General features: G+C 43.6%; 1 protein-coding gene and 1 long non-coding RNA gene across 2 annotated transcripts; both read right to left on the bottom strand.

Moving 5' to 3' along the window:
• Window positions 1–5,139: 5,139 nt before the first annotated feature.
• LOC103993210 (protein DETOXIFICATION 49) lies at window positions 5,140–7,102 on the bottom strand. Its single transcript, XM_009413185.3, has one exon. The coding sequence runs from the start codon at window positions 6,903–6,905 to the stop codon at window positions 5,292–5,294; it is 1,614 nt and encodes a 537-aa protein (XP_009411460.2). The 5' UTR covers window positions 6,906–7,102; the 3' UTR covers window positions 5,140–5,291.
• A 3,810-nt stretch (window positions 7,103–10,912) lies between these two features.
• Window positions 10,913–20,643, bottom strand: LOC135644072 (uncharacterized). Its single transcript, XR_010498421.1, has 3 exons — window positions 20,434–20,643; window positions 11,491–11,558; window positions 10,913–11,413 (listed from the first exon to the last, which is right to left on the bottom strand). It is a non-coding gene; the product is annotated as an uncharacterized LOC135644072 (long non-coding RNA).
• Window positions 20,644–23,790: the final 3,147 nt, after the last annotated feature.

Genomic DNA, 23,790 nt, shown 5'->3' with positions numbered 1-23,790 from the left:
AGCTTATTACCAAAGTCAATTGTTGTTCACCGTTAACTTCATTTTTCATTTTAGTTCTCGATATTGCTAATCCGTGGATTAGCAATACGATGGATTAGCAATAGTTATAATTGATGAGGATAGTAATTATGATAAGGCTCGGTTGATGTCAGCCGACGCCTCACGCCTCGATCGGCGTGACTACACTCGGTCAACCGAACCAGAACACCGGCCGAGGCACATTAACGCCTACGCAGGCGCGGTTCTACACGCCACGCCAACCCCCATGTCAGACGCTATCACCCTGCCTCCTGTAAGCGGGCACATCAAACAACAGTAAGCTTCCCTATAAATACCCTCGCACTCTGAACGAGCGGGGGAGGAGAGACATACAAAAAACACTTCTTCTCCTGAAACCCCCTCCACATCTGCTAACTTGATCGTCGGAGGGGTCGGGTCAAGCTTCCCGACCCGACCTTTGTGCAGGTGCGAAGCCAAGGGTCCTCGTCAGCCGTGCGGACGATGAGTTCCTGCCCGGAGGAGACGACCACACCATCCCGATCGAACGTCGTACCCGACCGCCTCAGCGGGCTCGAGGGACGCCCCAGGGAGAGATCCCCGACGTCCGGACCCGAACCGAGTCGCGTCGGCCCCGAGGCCACGGCTCTCAAAGTTGCTTACCGCAACAGATTGGCACTAGAAGGAGGGCCCGGAATGTCGGGTGATCACCCGAGCGGCTCAGATGAGCCCACGGTCGAGAGGTCACACCCGACCGAAGCCTCGGGAAAACATCCCCCGCACGGAGACCATCATGACGAACACCCCGCCACGACCTCCGAACGATACTGGCGAATATTCAACGACCTGGGCTTGTCGCCGCCTGACGGCGCCCCAGCCGACTCAACGCCCGTGTCACCCGAGGCCTTTCAGGACCTCGCACGTCAAGTGCGAGCTCTGATGGAAATGGTGCAAACCATTATTCCGCTCGTTTCGCATCCGGCGCACCCGCCCGCGATCAAACCATTACGCAAGGCGCCCGTTCGGGCCCATATGACGCTACCGGAGCCCCCCACTTCGCCTCGGGTCCGACCGACCCCACTCGGGGATCCAATGATGGTGAACCCGAGCGGCCGCCCGGAACCTGAGGTACTCTCTTCGGACTCCCTGCGGGCCCAGTTGCACTTCGTCAGCCAGCGACTCGACGAGGTGCAGGAAGAGGTTCGCAGGTCCAACGGAGAGCCTGGGGAGAACGCACACCAAGGGTCTCCCTTCTCACCCGAGATACGGGACCTGACAGTCCCCCCGGACTTCCAGCTCCCCTCTTTGGATGCTTACCATGGCTCCACCGACCCAGCGGACCCTGTAGCCGCTTTTCGCGCCCAAATGGCGCTATACGGAACCTCTGATGCCCTGATGTGCAAAGCGTTTCCTACCACTCTAAGAGGGCCGGTCCACGCGTGATATGGCGCCTTAAAGACCGGAACGATTGCTTCCTTCAACCAGCTCGTCAAAGACTTCGAGCTCCACTTCGTGGCCTATGCACGGCCGAAGCCTTCCGCGGCACTACTCCTCGGACTCAAACAAAGGGAGGACGAACCCCTCTCCCATTTTGTGGAACGTTTTGCCACGCAAATCTGGGGCCTGCCGGACACTCACCCCTCTCTGTTAGTACAGGCGTTTATGAAAGGCCTGCGACCTTCCAGATTCCTCTGGTCCCTCGCGGAGCAACCTCCCACCACGGTGCCAGAGATGCTCCAGCGCGCTAACCGGTACATCGCCGTGGAGGCCTGGATGACCGTGAGGAGAAGGGACAGCCCCCGACCGCGGGTTCCATAACAAAGGTCAAGCACCCGCGGTGGCTGCCCCATGTAGTCCTCATTAAAAGAAATCCAAGCCCTGCCTCAGCCTCTTTCGAGCCAAGGTTCAGTATCTACCTGACCCCCTCTCGGCTCGTGGTTAGCCCCGGCTTGAAATCCCCTGAGTCGTGTCCCTCGGCCGCAGCTCGCCTGCGCCGAGCTCCTTGGCCATAGACTGCCGAGCTCCCCTTAGTGTGGCCTTCCCGTCTGAACCTCATCACTCGGCCGCATGACGCTCGAGACCACGCCTGCGCGGTATGTCCGCCTGCGTCGTGCTCCTCGGTCACATGATGCCTGAGACCACACCTGCGCGGCCTGCCCGCCTGTGTCGTGCTCCTCGGCCCCATGCTCCCCGAGACCACACCTGCGCGACCAGCCCGCCTGCGTCGTGCTCCTCGGCTCCATGTTCCCGAGACACACCTGCGCGGCCAACCCGCCTGTGTCGTGCTCCTCGGCTCCATGCTCCCTGGGACACACCTGCGCGGCCAGCCCGCCCGCGTCGTGCTCTTCGACGTCATCTTTCCGAGACACACCTGCACAGCTAGCCCGCTTGCGTCGTGCTCCTCGGCTCCATGCTTCCCGGGACACACCTGCGCGGCCTGCTCGCCTATGTCGTGCTCCTCGGCGTCATCTTCCCATGTTCTCGGAATGCCCCCAAGACACACCTGTGCGGCCAGCCCGTCTGAAAACTAAAGCCATGCCTCGGACTCCCGTTACAATGACCGACGCATAGCTTCTTTCCGGGGGGGAATATAATGAGGATAGTAATTATGATAAGGCTCGGCTGATGTCAGCCAACGCCTCACGCCTCGATCGGCGTGACTGCACTCGGTCAACCGAACCAGAACACCGGCTGAGGCACATTAACGCCTACGCAGGCGCGATTCTACACGCCACGCCAACCCCCATGTCAGACGCTATCACCCTGCCTCTTGCAGGCGAGCACATCAAACAACAGTAAGCTTCCCTATAAATACCCTCGCACTCTGAATGAGCGGGGGAGGAGCGACATACAAAAAACACTTCTTCTCCTAAAACCCCCTCCACATCTGCTAACTTGATCGTCGGAGGGGTCGGGTCGAGCTTCCCGACCCGACCTTTGTGCAGGTGCGAAGCCAAGGGTCCCCGCCGGCCGCGCGGACGATGAGTTCCTGCCCGGAGGAGACGGCCACACCATTCCGATCGGACGTCGCACCCGACCGCCTCAGCGGGCTCGAGGGACGCCCCAGGGAGAGATCCCCGACGTCCGGACCCGAACCGAGCCGCGTCGGCCCCGAGGCCACGGCTCTCAAAGTTGCTTACCGCAACAATAATCATCGTAAATCTGAAATCGACACATAGTGTTTGATCAATTAAAGAATGTTGATGTGTCAACGAGGCATAAACATATTGTGTTAGCATGACACCGTTCGCACGAACTTAGTCTTATGTAATCGATGATGATTATAAAATAAATATCAATAAAAAGGACTTTAAGAATCAGAGAGTCATTTGGCACGTCCCGTTTCCGACCAAATAAAACTCCTCGAGTGAACCTCTTGGTTGGATTTATAGGGAGTCGTCTTTCACATCACATTTTGCGCTTGCCCAGAAATCTTTCTCTCTTCAGCGGCCATGCAATAGCTATATCTCTCGGGGAAAAAGTCAAAGAACACGTAGAACAACATGCTTGTTGCGTTCGAAGCTATGAGTTATCCTCTTCTCTTTCATGTGCATGTCGCCGTTGAGAATGCAAATGCTGGCGTAATAAAGAGACAAAAACAAAGCAATCCTTGGACATGTATTACCGAGAAAGCTTCAACGCAATCCAGAGAAGACGAGATCTTAATCGAATGGTGAAGTCAGCGATCCTCGATGTTCGATCGATAGGAAGCAGGCGGATTACTTTAAGCAGCTACCAGGCGTTAGTATATTCTGCGTGCTCGAATGGGCGCGGAGCAGCGAGCCGGGCGTCGTTGAGAGCCAGCTGTTGATGTCGAGCGGTCATCACCCGACCCCCCCTCCCCTCCTCGATCGTTCGGTACTGATGGCCTAAGGATAACGAGTTTGATAAGGCTTTCGGGTCGAGATCGTGCCGGACTTCGAGCGTTGACTGCTGCCAAACGAGCGCCAAGTGGAGGATATGAAGGTAGATCCATGGCCGCATGCAGGCCGAGATCAGAACACGCCCCCGAATCGCCTCTTTTGTCTCCTGCTTCCCTTATTCTCCAATCAAGAGGGCGACTTGGGATCAGAAGCGTCATGCTTCCCTTGCACTCTGGGTTGTCAAAAGGAGTGCAGTGAGTGACACGGAGAAGTAACCGTGCAGGTCCTTTGACCACGCTGTGCCGGCCTTGACATAGAACTTGTTCTTCGATCACCAACGTTACCTGTTTCGCCATGCGCCGACCGAGCTTAGTTTAGCGTTATAGTCTGCACTATGTAATATGATTACTTGTGGCTTCAGATTCTCAAGTTTATCCATCCGATCTGAAGCATTATAACAATCGAAAGGTAGCCGCCACTGAATCTAAAATCAACGCAAGAACTAATGGATGATGATGCGTTCTGACCTCAGCACGGCTATGATTGGATGAGCTGCGCTAAAATAAATCTGTATCGCCATTAATCCACGTATTTGTTACGGATACGACGACGCCGCGAGTGGTATCAGTGATGGCCAGCTTTGAGCATTAAGAAATGGAATCGTTTCTTTATATTACTCTGAGATCACGTTCGAGATTCCGCATCATAGTCTCTTCCTGCGCCTGTCGATGGCCCTTGGAGGTCTGGAATACCTACCATCTCAGTGGCGGAGGGGGTTGGCATTATCCAGATATAATTTGCTGTGGTTGAAAGACTGGGCCAATCATATTCGTACGGTTTGCTTGAAAGCAAATCAACAGTGCCGCCTCGTAGACCTGCAAAGTCCACCTGGCTCTCTGCCATGGTTTTCTTCCTTGGCAATGACTAACGAGGAAGAAATGCAACGGATCCTCTCAGCGTGTGTTGCGTCATGCGAAGCTGAGGCCAGACTCGTACCCCCTCCCCTCCCCACCCCCAACACGATGCCAAATCAAACGCAAGAACGACCACTTCAACCTGGATCGAATGGGACAGAAGAAAGTTCCGGCGTTACGCGGGGCCTACCGGCCGAAGAAAATACCAGCATTGGTTGACCGGGTCTATGAGTCAAACCGTTGACATGAGACAAGCCAAATCAACCCAAATGGCGGTGTTGGAGGACCGGTTGGTACAACCAAGGCCGGTTGATCGAGTCTTCGACGCTGCCGGCTCTCCAGGGTTACATGTTGACGGCCAGAGATGGATGAAGAATTGCCGAATCTCATAAAAATAGTGTACAATCTCACATGCAACCTAAAAATACTGCGTGCTCTGTAGTTTTGTTTTTCGTTACATCAGGAAAAAGACGAAAATTGGAGAAAAGAGGAAAAAAAGGAACGATGGGGGGGGGACTCATCGCTCAATCTTTACGATGACATCAGTCTCGTCTCCTCCTGTTGGATTATTAGTCTTTGGCAATGATTCTTTGTAGTCCTCGTCGATGGCAGCGCCGGTGAGCAGCTGCGCCCGCTCGGCCTGCGCATCCCAATCGGTGCTGTCGATGGTGACGAGCATTAACACGACGCAGGTGGCCTGCGCCGAGAGCAGCCCCAGCCAGAGGCCCCTGAAGTCGAGCGGCGTCCAGAACGCCAGCCCGACAGCTACCGGCATGCCGACGGCGTAGAATGAGCCCAGGTTTATGTCCGCGCCGAGCTTGGGTCGGGCGCTTCCTCTCAACACCCCGCACCCGGTGGTCTGCGGGCAGTTTCCGAGCTCGCACAGGCCAAGGATCGGTAGCACCGACGCGGTGAGATCGAGGATAGCTGGGTCGCCGGTGAACATCCTGGCCCACACGTGGCGCACCGAGAAAGCGAATCCCAACGCGAGGAGGCCGACAACGAAACTGCATGACAACCCGACGGTTGCGGCCCGCTGCGCTCTGTCGGGACGATTCGCGCCGAGCTCGTTGCCGACCCGTGTCGACACGCCAAAGCTTAGAGACGATGGGAAAATGTAGAGGAGTGAGGTGGTCTGGATCAGAATGCCCATGGAAGCAACAGTGACCTGTGGGTTTAAGAGAAGACCACACAAGATGATCATGATCTCGTACCACCACCATTCCAGGCACACCGAGATGCAGCTGGGGACGGCGAGGTTCAGAAGCGACCTCCATTCTTTAAGGCACTCGGAGCTGAAGCTGAGTCCACCGGTGCTACGGTGGATACCGGAGAAGTAGACGTAACCAATAAGAAACACTACCACGTTGAAGTTAAACAGAACAGAGGCCAAGGCGACGCCGCCGATGCCAAGGCGGAGAACTGAGACCAAGAGGTAGTTGATGGGTAGGTGGAGGACGACGGCGAGCCCCGCGCACACAGTCAACGGGAGCGTGATGGACTGGGTCCTGAGGTAAATGCGGAGAGGGTGGAGAAACGACTGTAGGAGAAGGTCAGGAAGGCAGGCGTGGAGGTAAGAGCTTGCGGCGGCGGCAAGAGCGGGTTCCTGGCCGACGAGGAGGAGCAGAGGACGGATGTAATACCATAGGAGGGCGATGGGGACGGAGGCAGAGAGGAGGAGGAGAACGGTCCGGTGGAGAGCGAGGCCAAGGAGTCGGTGGCGCTGCGCACCGAAAGCCTGACCGCAGATAGGCTCCATGCCCATCGCCAGACCAGAGAGGACGGAGTAACCGGTGATGTTGGCGAAACCGATGGCCAAGGAGCCACCGGCGAGGGCGAGATCACCGAGCCGACCGAGGAAGAGCATGGAGACCATGGAACGGCAGTAGAGAAGCAGCCCAGTGAGGACCATGGGCAGCGCGATGCTTAAGACGGACGTAGCTTCCACAAGCGCCAGGGACACCGAGCCGCGAGGCTTCGGCGTCAGGACCGGCGCCGGTGCCATCTCTGCTTGGGCCTTCGCCACCGGCTTCTCGACCACCACCAGGGGTGCGGTGAGTAGGCCATGCGGCTCATCGTGGTGGTCGCATTGGCATCGTGCAGCAGAACCGGGGATAGCCCCGTTACACATGGTGAGCTTCTTGTTGTAAAGAAGAAGAAGAAGAAGAAGAAGAAGAAGAAGCAGAGCAAAGAAGAAAGGATTTTGGTATGGGTTTTAAGTTAAAAATAAGCGGGAGTAGGAAGGCTTTGTTAAGCTTTATGTTGGAAGGAGATGTTTGTCGCCACAGAAGAGGCCGTTCGGCCTGCAGGCAGCGGCACCCACCGCTTCCTCGTTCCTCGGTGGGAATGGAGAGAGGAGGGCGAGGCATGGCACGTTTATATAAGCGGTGTCCATTGACTTCTTTTTATCCTTCTTTTTAATTAATTGGAATATATTTCCACTCCATTGAATGACATATATTACGATTCACATGTAGACTTGGACATGAAACCTAACCTTGTATTGCAACGATGCTTGAACAGCTGTTGATGCTTCTAATTTTCTAAGACCGTGAGCGGAAGTCCAACACCCTTTATTTACATGACCTATTTACATTACCTCTTCTCTGATGAGAACGCGTACCATTGATCTCTCTAGATTAGCGTTGGACTTTAGAGGCTCATCAGAATTGTCGTCGTCTGCTGTGATAGATCCCAGCACGCCACACTCACACCACCGGTGGAAGCAAGCCGAACGCCTTCCGACGGTCATGAGTAATGCCGCGCGGTAGATTTGCATGCCATCATAACTGTGATCTATTTGTGGCATCTCTTCGTGTAGATTTCTCTGCAGGCATATCCTGGCTGAAACATGCCGAAATGATGCGGTAACACGCGTGGAGCTAAAGAGAATGCATGACATGCGCCTTGCCGAGGTCGGAAGGAATCACTAAATAAATCTTCATCGTTTCCGGTAATTAACATGCCATGTAGGAGATTTGACTGTCGTCTTCTCGGCTCTTCCTGTAGCCGGAAGACGACATGGTAAGATGGCTCTGAGCAAATCCAAAAACCTGGGAGATGTTCAAGAACGGGCGGTTGGCCATAGTGGACCATCTCGTTTGGATCAAGTCGTCGAAACGACCATTTGTCTGTTCTCCATTTGATACTCGTGGGGTTTAGGGTGGGGATGATGGTAAGATGACTCCATCAATGAGATTGGCCTCCTCCTCCGGTGGCCACATTACTGTTCCTGTTGCTGGAGTTGGTTGTGTGTAGACCGGCTTGTCTTTGAGACTGTACTTTCGCAAAGGTATGCCAAAGGCTCAAATGTACTTTGAACTCTAGTGGGATGAGGCTCATTTTTGGCCATCTTTATGTTGCTTTTCATGCAGCCTTTTGTTTCCCCAATATGCTTTTAGATGAGGACTTGCTTTGAGCTGGCCTTTAGATGAGTGCCGTCTTGGTATCAATTCATGAACAGTCATAGTCTCCCTTCTTTCATTGGCCTGGCTTTGGATCCTAAGGAAAGCGAGACCAAAGCAAAAACCTGGAAGATCCAACCTGCAAAAGAAGTAGTTACAGGACTCAAAAGAAGCTTGATCGTGTCATGCATCGAGAGAGAAAGGAACGATTGGAGCATTGCTTCAAAATGTCACATCTCTCTCTCTCTCTTCCTACTTAACGAAAGAAATTCCACACTGTAAAAAGGCTTCATGTATGTCCTGTACTCATAGACTCAATGCAGAGTAGCACACATTGGTAGATACTATAATGTCGGAGATCATTTTCCATTTCATAGGAGAAAAACAGTCAGTAGCTGATGCTTGGAATCAGAAGAACAGAAGCTATGGAGTTTTCAGGGGTGCGCAATAGTTCCTCATAGTGTCTTTTCTTATTTTGAGGGAAACTGAAGGTGTCTTTTGGAAAAATAAAGATAGTGATAGCAGCTAAAGGAATTGATTCAACCTTTAAAGACCTGCTCGGTATATATACATGTCAGAAGATCCAAAGCCCCATCTTTTGGGTTCCTCTCACACTACCTACTGTTCTACCAGCTTGTATTCTGATTGAAATCTCATGATGATGAGAGCCCCATCCATACAAGCAAAAGTAAGTCGCTTATGTTCATGCCGATGGCTGTAGCTGAGGAAGAGGAGCTCTCGCGCTGCTTCTACGTATTCGAACTCCTTGATACGGCGAAGATTACAAACGCGATCAAGCTCACGTCAATGGCAGAATTCTACATCGATGTTGTCACTTCGGGAGATGCTCTTGACGCCGAATCGGTTCAACCAGTTCCCACTGTAAATTTGACTTGCGCCGGTGGTGCAAGTCTCGTCGACCAAACGACGGTCCGAAGAGGGAAAGGAGGAGATCATCCGATAACCGGATGAAATTTCCACTAGTGCTTGACATCTACATTTTTTGAGAAGGCTACGTTGTTCTAGAAGCGCTTGGTGGTAGAATTCCCTCCTCAAGTTGTGTGAATGGGAGGGTGATTCCGGCCGGCCGCGGTGGTTTACCGACATCGTAATGAAGGAGATGAGACGGGGGCAAGTGGGGAGAAGCATCAACAAAAGTTTTCTGGCGTTCCCACAAGACGCTGTCTTTGTATCCATGGAAAAGAAGGTGTTCGTGGGAGACCAAATCACGACGGAGAAACTGAGTTAGATCTACGTTGACTCGGACGAGTCGCGAGCTCGGATTGGATCGATTCGGTAGCAGCAATATGGAACGCACCCGTTTTGTTCACGTATCGACGTCGCATAAGTGACACCCACCGTGGCGTCTATATTACGTAAGCGAGAACATATGACATATTATGGCATCATTCACTTGGTACGTCTCCTGAACACGCAGCAGCCGTAGCGGGTCGAAGATACCACGTAATTGCTTGTTGACACGGAAGCAGGCAAAAGTAGACCATACCCGAATCCGACTCATCGCCCGGACTCGGTCGGGTTGACCCTTCCCATGTCCGTATCCCGGTCAGCATGTCGGCGGAGCAACAGCAGAGCCGCAAAGATTTGGTTCGGTGCTTGACCGACCGCTTCCTCAGGAACGATAAAGTCTACCGTCCATTGTTCCACATGCATGAATGGGGGTGGGTGATGATCACTGAAGTCGCAGACTTCTCCACTCTTGATGAGATATAAATTGCCCCTTGAAAGAATCGACATCTTTGTACTATACTTTGACCAATAGCAAATATCTGCAATAAGTCGATCGATTGGAACAGCTGAAAGGCCAAGCCACATTAACATGTCCAAGCTTCAAACAGAAAGAACCACATGATAACCCCAGAAGTCAGAGATCACATAATACCTGAGGCCTAATGTTAGAGGTAAAAAGGCTTGATTGATAGATACTATGTTAGGAAATCTCTTATGAAAATAATAGGCATAAAAAAAATCAGTGAAGAAAGTATCGAGAAGCATACAAAATTTTCAGAAAAGAAAAACTAAAAACTAAACATGAAAACGTATAATCTCATAAACCCAAAATATCCTAGTCTCATCCATCTCTATTTAAAATTGTATGCTTAAAACATTATATAAAATCTTCATTTATAGAGGAATAAACTTAAGACTTTGACTTCAGCTATAATAGGGACTCTTATCTTAATTCCTAAATCAAAATCATATCCAATCATAAAATTATATCTAATCACAAAATTTAGTTATATTCCAATATGATGTAGTTAGAGAAGAGGCAAATGAACAAATAATAGAGGAGCCCAATACATCAGGAGGATACCCTTCTCCAGCTAAAGATTCTTTAAACCTATCAATTTCAGAAAAATCTTCAACAAAAAAAATCTTCAACATCGCTATCAACATCAACTCCTATACAACTTTTGAAAGAATTAAAAGACAATCAGAATGAATGAACGATTATGGTACTAATCTTCATGATTTTATAAATGCTAAAGAAGAAACTGATAATATGCTAATTCACTTTGCTCCGTTTGTATATGGTGATCCAATCAGCTTTGAAGAGGCGTCACATGATGAAAAGTGATGGAAAACGATGCAAGAGGAGATAAGCCTCATTGAAAATAATCAAACTTGCGAGTTGGTTGATTTACCCTAAGATGAAAAGTCTATCGGTATAAAATTGATCTACAAAACAAAATCGAGACAAGATAGCACTATATGTATAAAATTTCTGAACTTTCTAATATTGAGATCCATAAAGCATCCTTCATTTAACAACAATCGAATAGAACTTTTATAATCTAAAAGATATCCGATGATGATATCCCTATTCAATCATGGTTCGTGGATGGCAAGTGGCAAGTGTGCGTTCATACCACTAGTCATTCACTCGACATATTTGAATAGGGGTTGTAAACTCTAGATTGCTTGGCAGGAATTACATAAAAAGAAACCTAAAGACCAGAGACTGTGTCATTATACATCACCTCTGTCAGCATGGACTATGAAGCAGCTGCATGTCAAGTAGAAAATGGTGGTACTAGAATCCAATGAGTTGAGTTCATATCTCTATAGAAAGAATCAAATTGCAAATACTACCTGATAACAGGAGATGAACAAGTTTGTGAATCCAAAGGCTCCAGTAACTCGAGGAATCACCTTCTTTTGGTGCCAGCAGTCTCTGATTTGATTGTTTCATCGGAATGCAGTATTCCTCGTACTGCAATCCAGATGGTTGATATAAAGAACTAGAACCCGAGACATGCAGCAGAAGCATGCAATGCAACATGAAACAACCTCATATCGTTCAACTTGCTTCCGTTCCTTCTCCGGCTTCTTCAGTGTTTCAAATCATCTTCTAACTTCTGCAAGTTATAAATGAGACAAGTTGAAACTAAACTTTAGCAACAGACAGTGGATAAGAAAATCAACAACTGCTGACACTCGTGATGCAAAAGGGAATGTCTCTTTACAGGAAAAGAGAAAAAAGCAACACTATCAACTATTGAGGTCCCCATCTGTAAAGGTCATTTGAACAACATAAGCACAAACCACAAGCAAAGTAGTGCACGTTGGACAGCCCACAAAAAGAAGGAGATATCCTGCCAATTGGTTCTAGGTGTTCTTTATTCTTAAAAGATGCAGTTTCAGCAATCAGCCAATCAACCCCTCAAGCAGGAAAGCTTGGAGAAAGAAAAACTGAAAAAGAAACCAAATATGCAGACTGTTGAATCTCGGATTTTGATGATGAAACCAATTGATAGTATTTATGATTTGATTCGTGAGAGACAATTAAAGTAGGAAGAATCATGTTGCGCCGGAGGAAAACATGTCAGAAGATTGGACGTCGGGCCGGAGGATCGGTCGATGTATCGACAGAAGGCTTCGGGCTAAGAAGAGCGGATATTGCGTCAAGGATATCGGAGTTGCGGAGGACAACTGGCCGGTTGGACAATAGACCATAAGAGAGGACGATGCGTCGAAGAATCGGACGAAGCGTCGATGGACCAATGATATGCCAAACAACATGATTCATGCTTAGTAATAATTGTCTAGATCGAAGTGTGTTTTTATGTGTGCAGGATTAACTACGATAGCAAGACATAAAACAAAATGAAGTCCTGGAGTCATGAACGAGATTTCGTTGAGAGTTCAAGAGTTCGTCAAAAGTCCGGACGTTTGTCAAAAGTTCTGTCGGAACCAACCGAGAAGTCCAGGAGCTTGCCAAAGAAGCTCGTCGGAACTCGCCAAGAATATCGTCGTGAAGTCCAGGAGCTTGCCGGGTGTCCGCTGGAACATTGCCGAGAGATCGTCGGAAGTTCGCCGGAAGCTCGCAGGAAGAAACCAGACTTATTTAGCTTATTGTATGCCTTAAAATTCGTAGTTAGCACATAATTGAGATTATAATTGGGTCAACCGAATTAGGGGATAGTTGGTTCCAAGTTTGGGCTATGTTGGGCCAAGAGAAAGGCCCAAACAGTGACCAAACAGGTGAAACCGTTGTGGCACAGTCTCCGAGATTATGTCAGGCGATGGTACCGCCAGTCTGGGCGGTGGTACTGCCTAGACACAGTCTTCTAGGCGGTGGTACCACCCAGTGCAGGTGGTGGTACCGCCCGTACCCTGAAATTTCGGGGGATTTAAATTTTGGCTTCATTTTTGAAGCCATTTGGAGTCTATAAATACCCTAGCTATTCCTGCATAGAGCAGCAAGAAAAGTGAACAAAAACTCTGTGTTTTTAGAGTTGAAATCCCTTGTAAAGTATAGAGTCCCTCCTCCTAAAGTTTTGAGATCATTCTAAGGGAGAGTGTGAGGGAAGCTTTGTAAAAAGGGGGTGTAAAGGTTCTCTCGTGAGCCTGTAAAAGGAGAATAGAGTTGTAAGAAGGAGGTTGATCTTCGCCTATCAAAGGAAGATCGTTAGTGGATGCCGGTGGCCTCGACGGAAGAGGAATCGATGGAGTGGATGTAGGTCATGACGACCGAATAACTATAACTCGGTTTGTATTTACCTCTTGCAATTTATATTTACTGTAAACTGCCCTTCCTTACTCTTACTTGCATTACATCCACTACACGCTTCCGTACGCTTTCAATTTCAAGCTATCTTTCCGAACTCGGTTTTATCGTACGAAGAATTTTCCGAAACCGACAATTTTATCGCTGCACTAATTGACCCCCCCCCCTCTTAGTGTCGACTCGTTCCTAACAGTTGGTATCAGAGCCTCGTATTTCTCATTTGGTTTAACACCTAAGAGAAATGACTCATTTCGGCTTTTAAGAGGGTCACTCTCTCATTCGTCCTCCATTGTTCAATGGGATGTACTACATATATTGAAAAACTCGAATGAGAGTTTTCTTGCTTTCTTTGGATTTGAACTTATGGAATATTGTCGAAAGCGGTTTTCGAAGGTCTTCTCTTCTAATGAACCATTAGAATGATTTGGAGAAGACTTTTTCTTTAAATGCGAAAGCTATAAATGTTTTGTTTTACGCATTAGATAAAAATGAATTTAATCGTGTTTCTATATGCAAAATGACTTTCGATATTTGGCACATTCTTGAAACCACACACGAAGGCACTAATAGAGTAAAAGATTCTAAAATAAATCTTTTAATACATGATTTTGAACTTTTTCGAATGAAGCCAAGTGAAACCGTTGTTTACATGTACACCCGTTTTACGGATGTTAATGGTTTAAAAGCTTTTAGCAAATGCTTTTCAAACCTTAAACTTGTGAACAAAATTTTACGCTCACTTTCTAAAACTTGGGATTCGAAAATAACTGCAATACAAGAGGCAAAAGATCTTAATAATTTTTCACTCGAAGAACTAATTGGGTCTTTAATGACCTATGAAATGAGTTTTATGGCATATGTGGCACAAAATGAACTTAAGAACAACCTTCCAACGAACAGGAAGGATTTTGGACTAAGAACAATCGAAGACCACTCGAGCATAAGCTCAAGTGATGGTGAACTTGAACTCATCACTATGAAATTTAAAAAGTTCATGAAACAAGAATTAAAGAACAAAAATAAACTTAAAAAGAATGTAACTACTTGTTATGAACGCAAGAAGAGGGAAGCACTTTGGGATGAATCGAGCTCCTCCGAAGGCGAGGAGAAAATCAATAAAGGCGAGATGGCAAACTACGCCTTAACGGAATTCGACAATGAGGTAAAAAACTCAAACAAAACTCCTTTAATTTATTTCAAAATTACATAATGTTTTTCATAAGTTGTTCTTAAATTAGCTTAGAAAATTATATATATTTTTAAATTATATATTTAATGAAAATACAAAAATAAAATTGGATCATGCTTACCTTTTTAGTGATTTTAAAAATAATCATGAAAATTACATATTTTATGACAAACAAACAAAATGATTTTGATTAAAAATATCTTATGAAATCATGTTTGATTTGAAGTAATATTATGCTTAATGAGTTTATCTTTCGAAATTATACATGGTGATTCTTACGATTTATGGATTATCGATTTTTACCATAATGAAAGTGGCTTTTTCGGTTTTAAAAAAGATACATGTCTTGATTTGGCATAAATGATAAAGGTATGCTTATATGAAATAATGTAAGTATCATGCTTGATGATTTTATATTTAATTAAGCATGATGATTTGATCTTGATGACTTTCATGATGAGATTTGCTCTTTCGATTTTAAACTATGATGTATGTTTTCATACGAAAAACTTGATCATGCTTATATGAAATCAATCACTTAAAATGAAACACATAAAAAGAAAAATATATTATCTTTGGAATTAAAATAATGAACCAAATCTCTTGTTTAAAGAAGCCTTATGTTTAATGTGTTATACTTTTTTGGTTTTGATGGTTTTTATTATGAAATCTACTTTTCGATCCTAACATGATGCATGGTTTGACATAAGAATAAATATTTGTGCATGCTAATATAAAGTCAATCACACAAATTGAAACTAAAGAAGTTTAGATATCTTTAAGAATCATTCAACATTATGTTCAACGAAACCATGCTTGATGTCTTAATGAAAATGTACTGATGATTTGAAAGCATGCTTAACAAGTTTATATTTCGAACTTATGCATGATAATTTTTGTGATCTTTTGAGAGTTCTTTTTCGGTGTTAATGAATGATGCATGGATTTGGCATAAAAGAAAAGAACATGCATGTATGAAATCAATCAATAAGTTGATATAAAAAGAGGAAAGTATTTTTCTTGAAAATTTCTCAATCCCCACCTTATCGATTTTTCACAAAGAGATCAATAAAATTATTTATGTCATTTTAAATCTCTTGAAAGAAATATTGAGATTTTGATGATTTTGATGATTTGAATTAGAATGAGTTTTATCAAAATCATGATCTTGATTTATTGGAATTACTTGAGATTTTTTGAATCAATACCTCTTCTTTGTACTCCTACGATTTTTTCTTAGTATTTTATTTACAGAAAAGATTTACTAAATGAATCATGTCTTTTGATATTCACATGATCTCATGATATGATTTTTTGGCTTTGTATAATTCCTTGTATTCTTAAAGTATATCTCATCACCTAATTCTTCTTGATATTCTTCATGTGATGATATGAATGCATGATATACTCATGATATCGTTTTGATGCTCTAAAATGATATAAATTTGCTAGCTTATGAGTATCATATATGATATGATGATTGATTTATGTTTAGTATCAAGCATAGAATAAGGATGATATGTAAAGTTTTAAAATTGTGCATGTTGTAAATTGAAACTATAATGATGCACAAACATATTGAAATAATGATTGAAACATTAATGTAATTATAAATGATGATTTGATATTATGCATGCAATACTTTAACTTATGATAATGATGCATGCAATGATAAAATATTCATAATGAAAAATTGTTTTGACATTCATAACTTGATTTTTCATCTTTGTTATTCATCATTTGTCATGATTTGAAAATTATTGTAAAGGGAAAAAGAAATACAAAATTGTATTCTCCCCTTCTTTTTTACAATGATAAAGGGGGAGATAGCTAGCTTGCTCAAGTCAAGAAGATGCAAAAACTTGCTTGCTTGCTAGTACATCTAAAGTGAAGATACAAACACACTTCATGTAGCTTTCTTCATGTAAAACATTGTATCTTGCTAGCTTATTATCTTGCATTATTTTTCAAAAACTTGCTAGCCTTCACACTTAAAAGAAAAGTAACACTTATCAAATTGCTAGCTTGTATGTTGTAAAATAATATAAAATTTTGTTAGCTTGTACTTTGCAAATGAAACAAAAATGACACTTCTCAAAAGAGAAGAAATGGCTTGCTATCTTGAACATCACTAGCTTGCCTATCTTAAGAAGCAAAAATACAAACTTGCAAAATTTATAATCATACACATCTTTAAAATTAATGATGATTTAGTGATTATGCATGTTGTAAAATGATATAAAATCTGCTAGCTTACATATTCTAATATGATGTAACACTTGCTAAATTTTCTAGTTTACAAATTGCATGATAATAAATGTAATATTTGACATTATATCTCTAAACACTTGATAATTATACTTCTCCTTTTTGTTGATGACAAAGGGGGAGAAGTATGATGTTATGCATTAATTTATGATAACATGTTGCTTGGATTTTTGAATCCAAGAGTTCTATCAATATGGCATATTGATAGGGGGAGTTTGTTTAAATTCCGGGAGTTAAGGTTAATTCCGTTATCAATTGGTTGTCATCATAAAAAAGAGGGAGATTGTTGAATCTCGGATTTTGATGATGAAACCAATTGATAGTATTTATGATTTGATTTACGTTTTGAGTGACGCGAGATGCTTCGATCGGTGAGAGACAATTAAAGCAGGAAGAATCATGTTGCGTCGGAGGAAAACATGTCAGAAGATTGGACGTTGGCCAGAAGATCGGTCGACGTATCGACAGAAGGCTTCGGGCCAAGAAGAGCGGATATTGCGCCAAGGATATCGGAGTTACAGAGGACAACTGGCCGATTAAACAATAGACCATAAGAGAGGACGATGCACCGAAGAATCGGACGAAGCGTCGATGGACCAATGATATGCCGGACAACATGATTCATGCTTAGTAATAATTGTTTAGATCGAAGTGTGTTTTTATGTGTGCAGGATTAACTACGATAGCAAGACATAAAACAAAATGAAGTCCTGGAGTCATGAATGAGATTTCGTTGGGAGTTCAAGAGTTCGTCAAAAGTCCGGACGTTTGTCGAAAGTTCTGTCGGAACCAACCGAGAAGTCCAGGAGCTTGTCGGGAGTCCGCTGGAACATTGCCGAGAGATCGTCGGAAGTTCGCTAGAAGATCGCTGGAAGCTCGTCGGAAGAAACCGGACTTATTTAGCTTATTATATGCCTTAAAATTCGTAGTTAGCATATAATTGAGATTAGAATTGAGCCAACCCAATTAGGGGATAGTTGGGCCCAAGTTTGGGTTGTGGTGGGCTAAGAGAAAGGCCTAAACAGTAATCAATAGGTGAAACCGTCGTGGCATAGTCTTCGAGACTGTGTCAGGTGGTGGTACCGCCCAATGTCAGACTGCAGGCGGTGGTACCACCCGTACCTTGAAATTTTAGGGGATTTGAATTTTTATTTCATTTTTGAAGCCATTTGGAGTCTATAAATACCCTAGCTATTCCTGCATAGAGCAGCAAGAAAAGTGAACAAAAACTCTGTGTTTCTAGATTGAAATCCCTTGTAAAGTATAGAATCCCTCCTCCTAAAATTTAGAGACCATTCTAAGGGAGAGTGTGAGGGAAGCTTTGTAAAAACTGCCCTTCCTTACTCTTACTTGCTTTACATCCACTATACGCTTCCACGCTTTTAATTTCAAGCTATCTTTCCGAAATTGTTTTTATCGTACGAAGAATTTTTTGAAACCGATAATTTTACCGCTGCACTAATTCACCCCCCTCTTAGTGCCAACTTGTTCCTAACACAGACCTTGTATATTCCTGTTCTGGCTACCCACATATTTTGATCCAGGAAACAACAATGCGTCACTAATAACAATGTGCTTATATCTTATCCATGATTTGTTTAATAAGAGATGTAAGCTTATCTTAAGCATCAAAAAGAGTGTCAAAGAAAAGTTGTAATTTAGGATAAAGCATACACTGCTTACTAGATCTGGCACTGGCTACTAATGGAATAATGCATTACAAGTTGCAACATCTCTTATAGAAATTGGTTACAGCTACCCATACTTGACAAGGAAAAGTTTTGATGAAAATTTGGATTATATGAGAGTAAGCTGAGTGGACTAAGTTACTGAACCCATACCAATCCGATTCTTTGATGGATTAGATAACCATACTACACAAGAGTGCACAAAGCTTAACATCCGAAAGTAGATATGAAGCCATGTGATGGCATCTCAGTGTAGATGGGGAGTTCCAAGGTGAGTAAAGGGACTAGACTCTCTCTCAGTTCAAGAATTCCAGAGTGTTTCTCCCACTTTGGACTTCAATTTGCGCATTGGCAGAAGGCGAATTTCCCGATGATCCCTTTCACAGTTTTGACAGGTTAAATTTTAGTGATTGGCACCTCAGGCCCTCCAATGTAGTGAGGTTAGCTCATCAGTTTGATTCAGCAGGCCAGCCAGAACACAGTATGACAATCACTACAGTCAAGAACCCAATTACCATCATCATCATCATTGGTATCATTAACTTCATTATTGGTTTTAGTTGACTCTGCTGGTCCAGTTAGATTTCCTGCTCATTTCTAGCTGATTTATTATCAATCCCACCAAATTTTGATCATTTCCAAAAAAAACCAAATCCATGATCTCATTTGGATGAGCCAAATCACAATTCTTATGATCAATCCTAAGTCAATGTCAATCCTGCAAACCTTGGTACAACAAACAACAGAGCTACAACAATAAATACTGTTCCACAGTCAAATTCGAAATTTCTAATGTCTAACATAACAATTCAAGTGCCCTTTGTTCCCTTTCTTGCTTTCCTTACACTTCATAACATGAAAATAAATAAAAGACTATTATCAATTAGTTCCTACATATCAATAAATACCAATTTTGCATCTTAAATCAATTTATTATCTTAGCTTAAGAAATCCAACCTCAAACAAAATCTTTAAAAGAAACACACATACTGGACTATAATTCATCACATGCAACCTAATATCCACCTACTATTGTATCTAACCTTTGGCTTTCAATCCTTCATTGGTATTGAATTAAAAGGTCTTCTAATGCAACTTAAGAGACTTCAGTTAAATCAACTCAGGGTTGCTCAAAAATTTTCCAGACTGCTAGGAGACTGCCATTCATATGTCTCATCTTATAATTGGACATCAGATCATATGATATTTATAAGGAATTTTAGTTTTTTACAAACATGTAATGCACAACAAACTGTAGGAACTTTTGCACAAGCAGCTGAAATGTCTCAAAAGAGCTTTTACGTTCACAAAACAAGAACAGCATCTTGGCATTACAAATTGGGCTAACTCAATTAATAAAAAAGAAACGAGTGAAGATTTAAATTCTAATCACAAAATTTCCTTTAAAGAGAGAGTACTAGTGACAAACTAGAGCTTTAACAGTATATCCAACAAAATGGGCTAAATTCCAAAGCCACTAAAATGGACCAATAAGAAGATTAAAAGAATTAAAGAAAAAGAGTGCTAATTTCCGCCTTCTGTGGAAATAAGATAACTGCATGTTTTGCAGTTGAAAAGGGAGAGAGCACAATGGCAGTGGAGATAGCAACAACATCGACAACATCCGAAACAATTTTTTTTCCCAATTATTTGGATTTGGCAGCACATTTTTATCCCACAATTTATGTTGTTTAGGACAACTCCAACCCACATTACCCATCGTTTCGACATGCACGCGGATGAACAGTTATATAAAACATCCAACAAGTCCAACAAAACAACAAAAGAGAATCGAACATCTAAAGCACGCAATTTTAATTCATTCTCACGACGTCTAGAATAATTTATCAGGAAAGGTATGTTCGATTAGCAAATGGAACTGAGAAGAAAACGAGGAAGCAAAATTGTTCATGCTAATTAACCCCAAAAAGGAACAGTTTTGATTACCGCATATATCTGGAAAGACGACGAACGAGATAACGGTAATAGCAAAAACTAATCCAGGCAAAATCATCAAGAAATCATATGAATCCATGTACTAGAATTTGTTACTGAAATAATCGGAATCGAAGGCATACCTTGCACCCTTCGATCGAAGAGAAGACACTCTAGAATCGTCCCTGGAGGAAAAAGGTAGGGAAGGGTAAACGAGATGGTGCTCTTGGATGAGGGTTTTTTCTACCTGTTACATGACACCTGTCGGGAGCCACATAACTTCCAATCACGAGGAAGGTACGCCCGCGGGTTGCAAAAGTCCCTCGTTTTCTCTTCGGTATGTTCTGTTGGGAAGTCGGATCCACTACACCCACAGAGCTTTCTGAAGGAGACGTGGCAAATAGGTTATGGATGAACGGGGATTTTGCTGTCTGATAAGCAGGAGCTTTCTGATCGCCTCGAACGGGAACACTTTCTTGCTCACAAGCCACGACGAGTTTCACCGACACACTGCGAACCGCTGTCCAAGTGGGTCCCATCGTTTCGTCCATGTTGGGCGCGCTGGTCGTCCGCAGGTGGGTCGGTGGAGTCTGTCCAATGGTTCGAGTAGGAACGTGGCAAACGTGCCAATGTCGGAGGAGAACGTGGCGAATAGGTACTGGCTGAAAGCACTTTCTTGCCGCAAGTCACGAGTGAGCTTCACCGGATGTACCTCCCAGGTGGGTCCCACGTTGCACCCATGTGGTCCCGACATGTGTCCTAACGGCGGGCCAAGGAAGAACCAACCGACTCGATCTGTCAGTTGGAAGCCCCGGAGTTGGTTGGTCCGCATACTACTTAGTGGGACCTCCCTTTTCCCGCTTTCTTTGTGCGCGCGTGCTCTCGCTCTCTCTCTCTGAGTCAGTCTTCTTTTCATCTCTGGTTTTGAACCCACCTCTCTTCTCTTATTTCTTCTATCTTCTCTCGGGCCGTCAAATTTCTCCTACCTTGCTCGATCCCTACTTTGCAGGTTTCCTTCAGTCTTCGGGATTGTCCCCAATCATCAGAGCAGCAATGTCCAAATTGCTGGAGATTCTGCGGAAACTGCTCCAAGATTGTCAAAAGGACCGTCGGCTTCTTCAAGAGGAGTGGGATGCTGTTGGTTCCCAATTGAAGTCGAGGGGGGAAACCTTGTGAAAGCGCGATGTTCGTGTTCTTTCTCCGCCTAATCCATCGATCGGGATTTTGTTGCTTCTTGGATTCTTCTTTTCTTGTTCGGTCGTTGATTCGTTTTTCCCAAAGGCTTTACTGTTTTTGGCGGTAATGGTTCCGTCTTGCTTATGACAGTCTGAGACAGAGAGGAAGCAGAAGGAGTTGGAGGACTGCAAGAAAGCAAGGGATGACGCCCAAATCCTTTACAGTAAGCTGGAAGATGAGGATCTAGAGTACAGGAAGCAGGTGAACCAAAACCCTTCCACAGATGGAGAGAGGCTCTTCCAGCTTGCCGCTAAATTCCAAGAAAATATATGAGATGAAATAACAAACTAAAGAACAGGATCAACATTAAATGATGATGTGATCCCAAATAGAACAAAGCATAGGTTGATCCTTTCTCCAGTCGACTGCCTCAGCATTGTTCTATTTATTCTGAATATATATCACCTTCTTTATAAGTAAACACTCAAATTTTTATCTTTGTGTTTTCCCCTTTAAGAACACCAAATTGACAATAGTTGACTTTAGTGAAAATTTATGTTGAATAGAAAAGAAAAAATTACTATGTTGTGTTCCCTCAGAAAAAGGTACTAATTATTCCTCATTGTATAAGTAGATTTTAGAATCTCATTGCTTGTTTAATTCGTTTGAACAAAAGATAAATGACCAGTTTATGAAGCAAGATTTCTGTTTATGGGAAGATTCATATGAAGCTTTATAGTATTGCATTTTGTTCTTCTTCCCCGGTAAAGCAGGAAGCAAGATTTCTTTCTTTCTCTCTATTTCTATTTAATTCCCAGCTTACTGCAAGTTTTCATCTGCTAGAGGAAATAGAATTATCTTGTAGCTACTCTCTGGTACTATTTTGCTGGATTAGCTTCAATTGAAGGTTGGTCTGGTAATTTCCTGCAGAAATTACAGAAAATGAATTTTATTTCACTATTTCATGCAGTTCTGCAGTTGTTTATCTTAATGAATGACAACAGTTCCATCATATGTTCCTTTCAGCACCAGAGAAAGTATACTTAGATGTGGCATCGAGTAGTGATTGTGGAATTTATTGCGCAGTTAACTTTCTTTTTACTGTTATTATACAATTACTTGTTCCTAAAAACCTTTTCTTAATATATGTGATGAGAACATGACCTTGTTCTGCATATTGGCATATCCATTACATTGGGAAATGGACTGCTTGTCTTGAATCACTGAAGCGAGGAAGGGCCGGTCGCTGAGGAGGAATAAGACGAAGACGATGAGCAGCCTTCACATGATCAAGGAGACGATAACAAACAGTACGACTACTTTCTTCCCAAAATCTTTGAGCAGTATATTGTGTAAGGATAAAGTCTATAATTATGTTATATCTATAATACGAAAATAACTTATATGCCAGGATTGAAATAAAAAATTTATAGATCTAATTACGATGCGTACCTTTTGATGTCATCTCTTCAGAGATCTCGGTTGATCTGCTAAGCACCGTCTTTAATCCAAGATTGCTGCAGCCAGCCACCGATCCAAAGTTGCAGGCACTGTCACCATCTGCAAGGAGTGCAAAGAGGAGTAGATCCTTTCTCCCCTCTTCCTATCTTTTCATAGGACTGAAATCCCTCGACGGAGAGATGCCAACGCTCTAACACACTCTCAACCCCTAGAGGAATCGTTCCGTAGTGGACTTAGTCTATTGGCTAAAATATCTGAACGGAACCCAATCAGTTATTCTATTATATATCTTATTCAATTATAAAAGGGCCACATATTTTAACATTCTCTCACTTAGCCCATTAATTGATAAGATATAAAAGAGATATTCAAAATCAAAATAAATAAAATAAAATTTGTTTAAAAAACTAATTTTACCTAATTATATTTCAAGAAATTTTGAAAAATATTTTATACATGGCCATGTTTTAAAATAAGCCAATAAGTCCAATAAACATAATAATACTATATTAAGTCCAACTATCAATGCGAGTCATAGCGGTTGTATTTCATCAATGTCATACTCCCTTCTATGTACCACAATATTGTTAGTCTTTCCTAATATAGTCCATAATGACCCCTGTAATTTGTCTTGTCAAGACAATCCTGTTATTACATTCAACCATAATATGCATAAACATAAATGTAAACAGGATAACAGAAACAGATAACTTCAATTAAGCAAGAAGAATGTCAATAATAGCATCCACATAAACATGCATCACCATATCCTTTATGACTTGCTCACAAGCCCCATTCTAAGAACATGTTCTTTGAATATTTTACACTGTAAGGCTTTTGTCAATGGATCAGCAATCATCATA

This window comes from Musa acuminata, chromosome BXJ3-8, assembly GCF_036884655.1.
Source record: "Musa acuminata AAA Group cultivar baxijiao chromosome BXJ3-8, Cavendish_Baxijiao_AAA, whole genome shotgun sequence".
Taxonomy (NCBI): Eukaryota; Viridiplantae; Streptophyta; class Magnoliopsida; order Zingiberales; family Musaceae; genus Musa; species Musa acuminata.
This window is presented reverse-complemented; position numbering and strand designations above follow the sequence as displayed.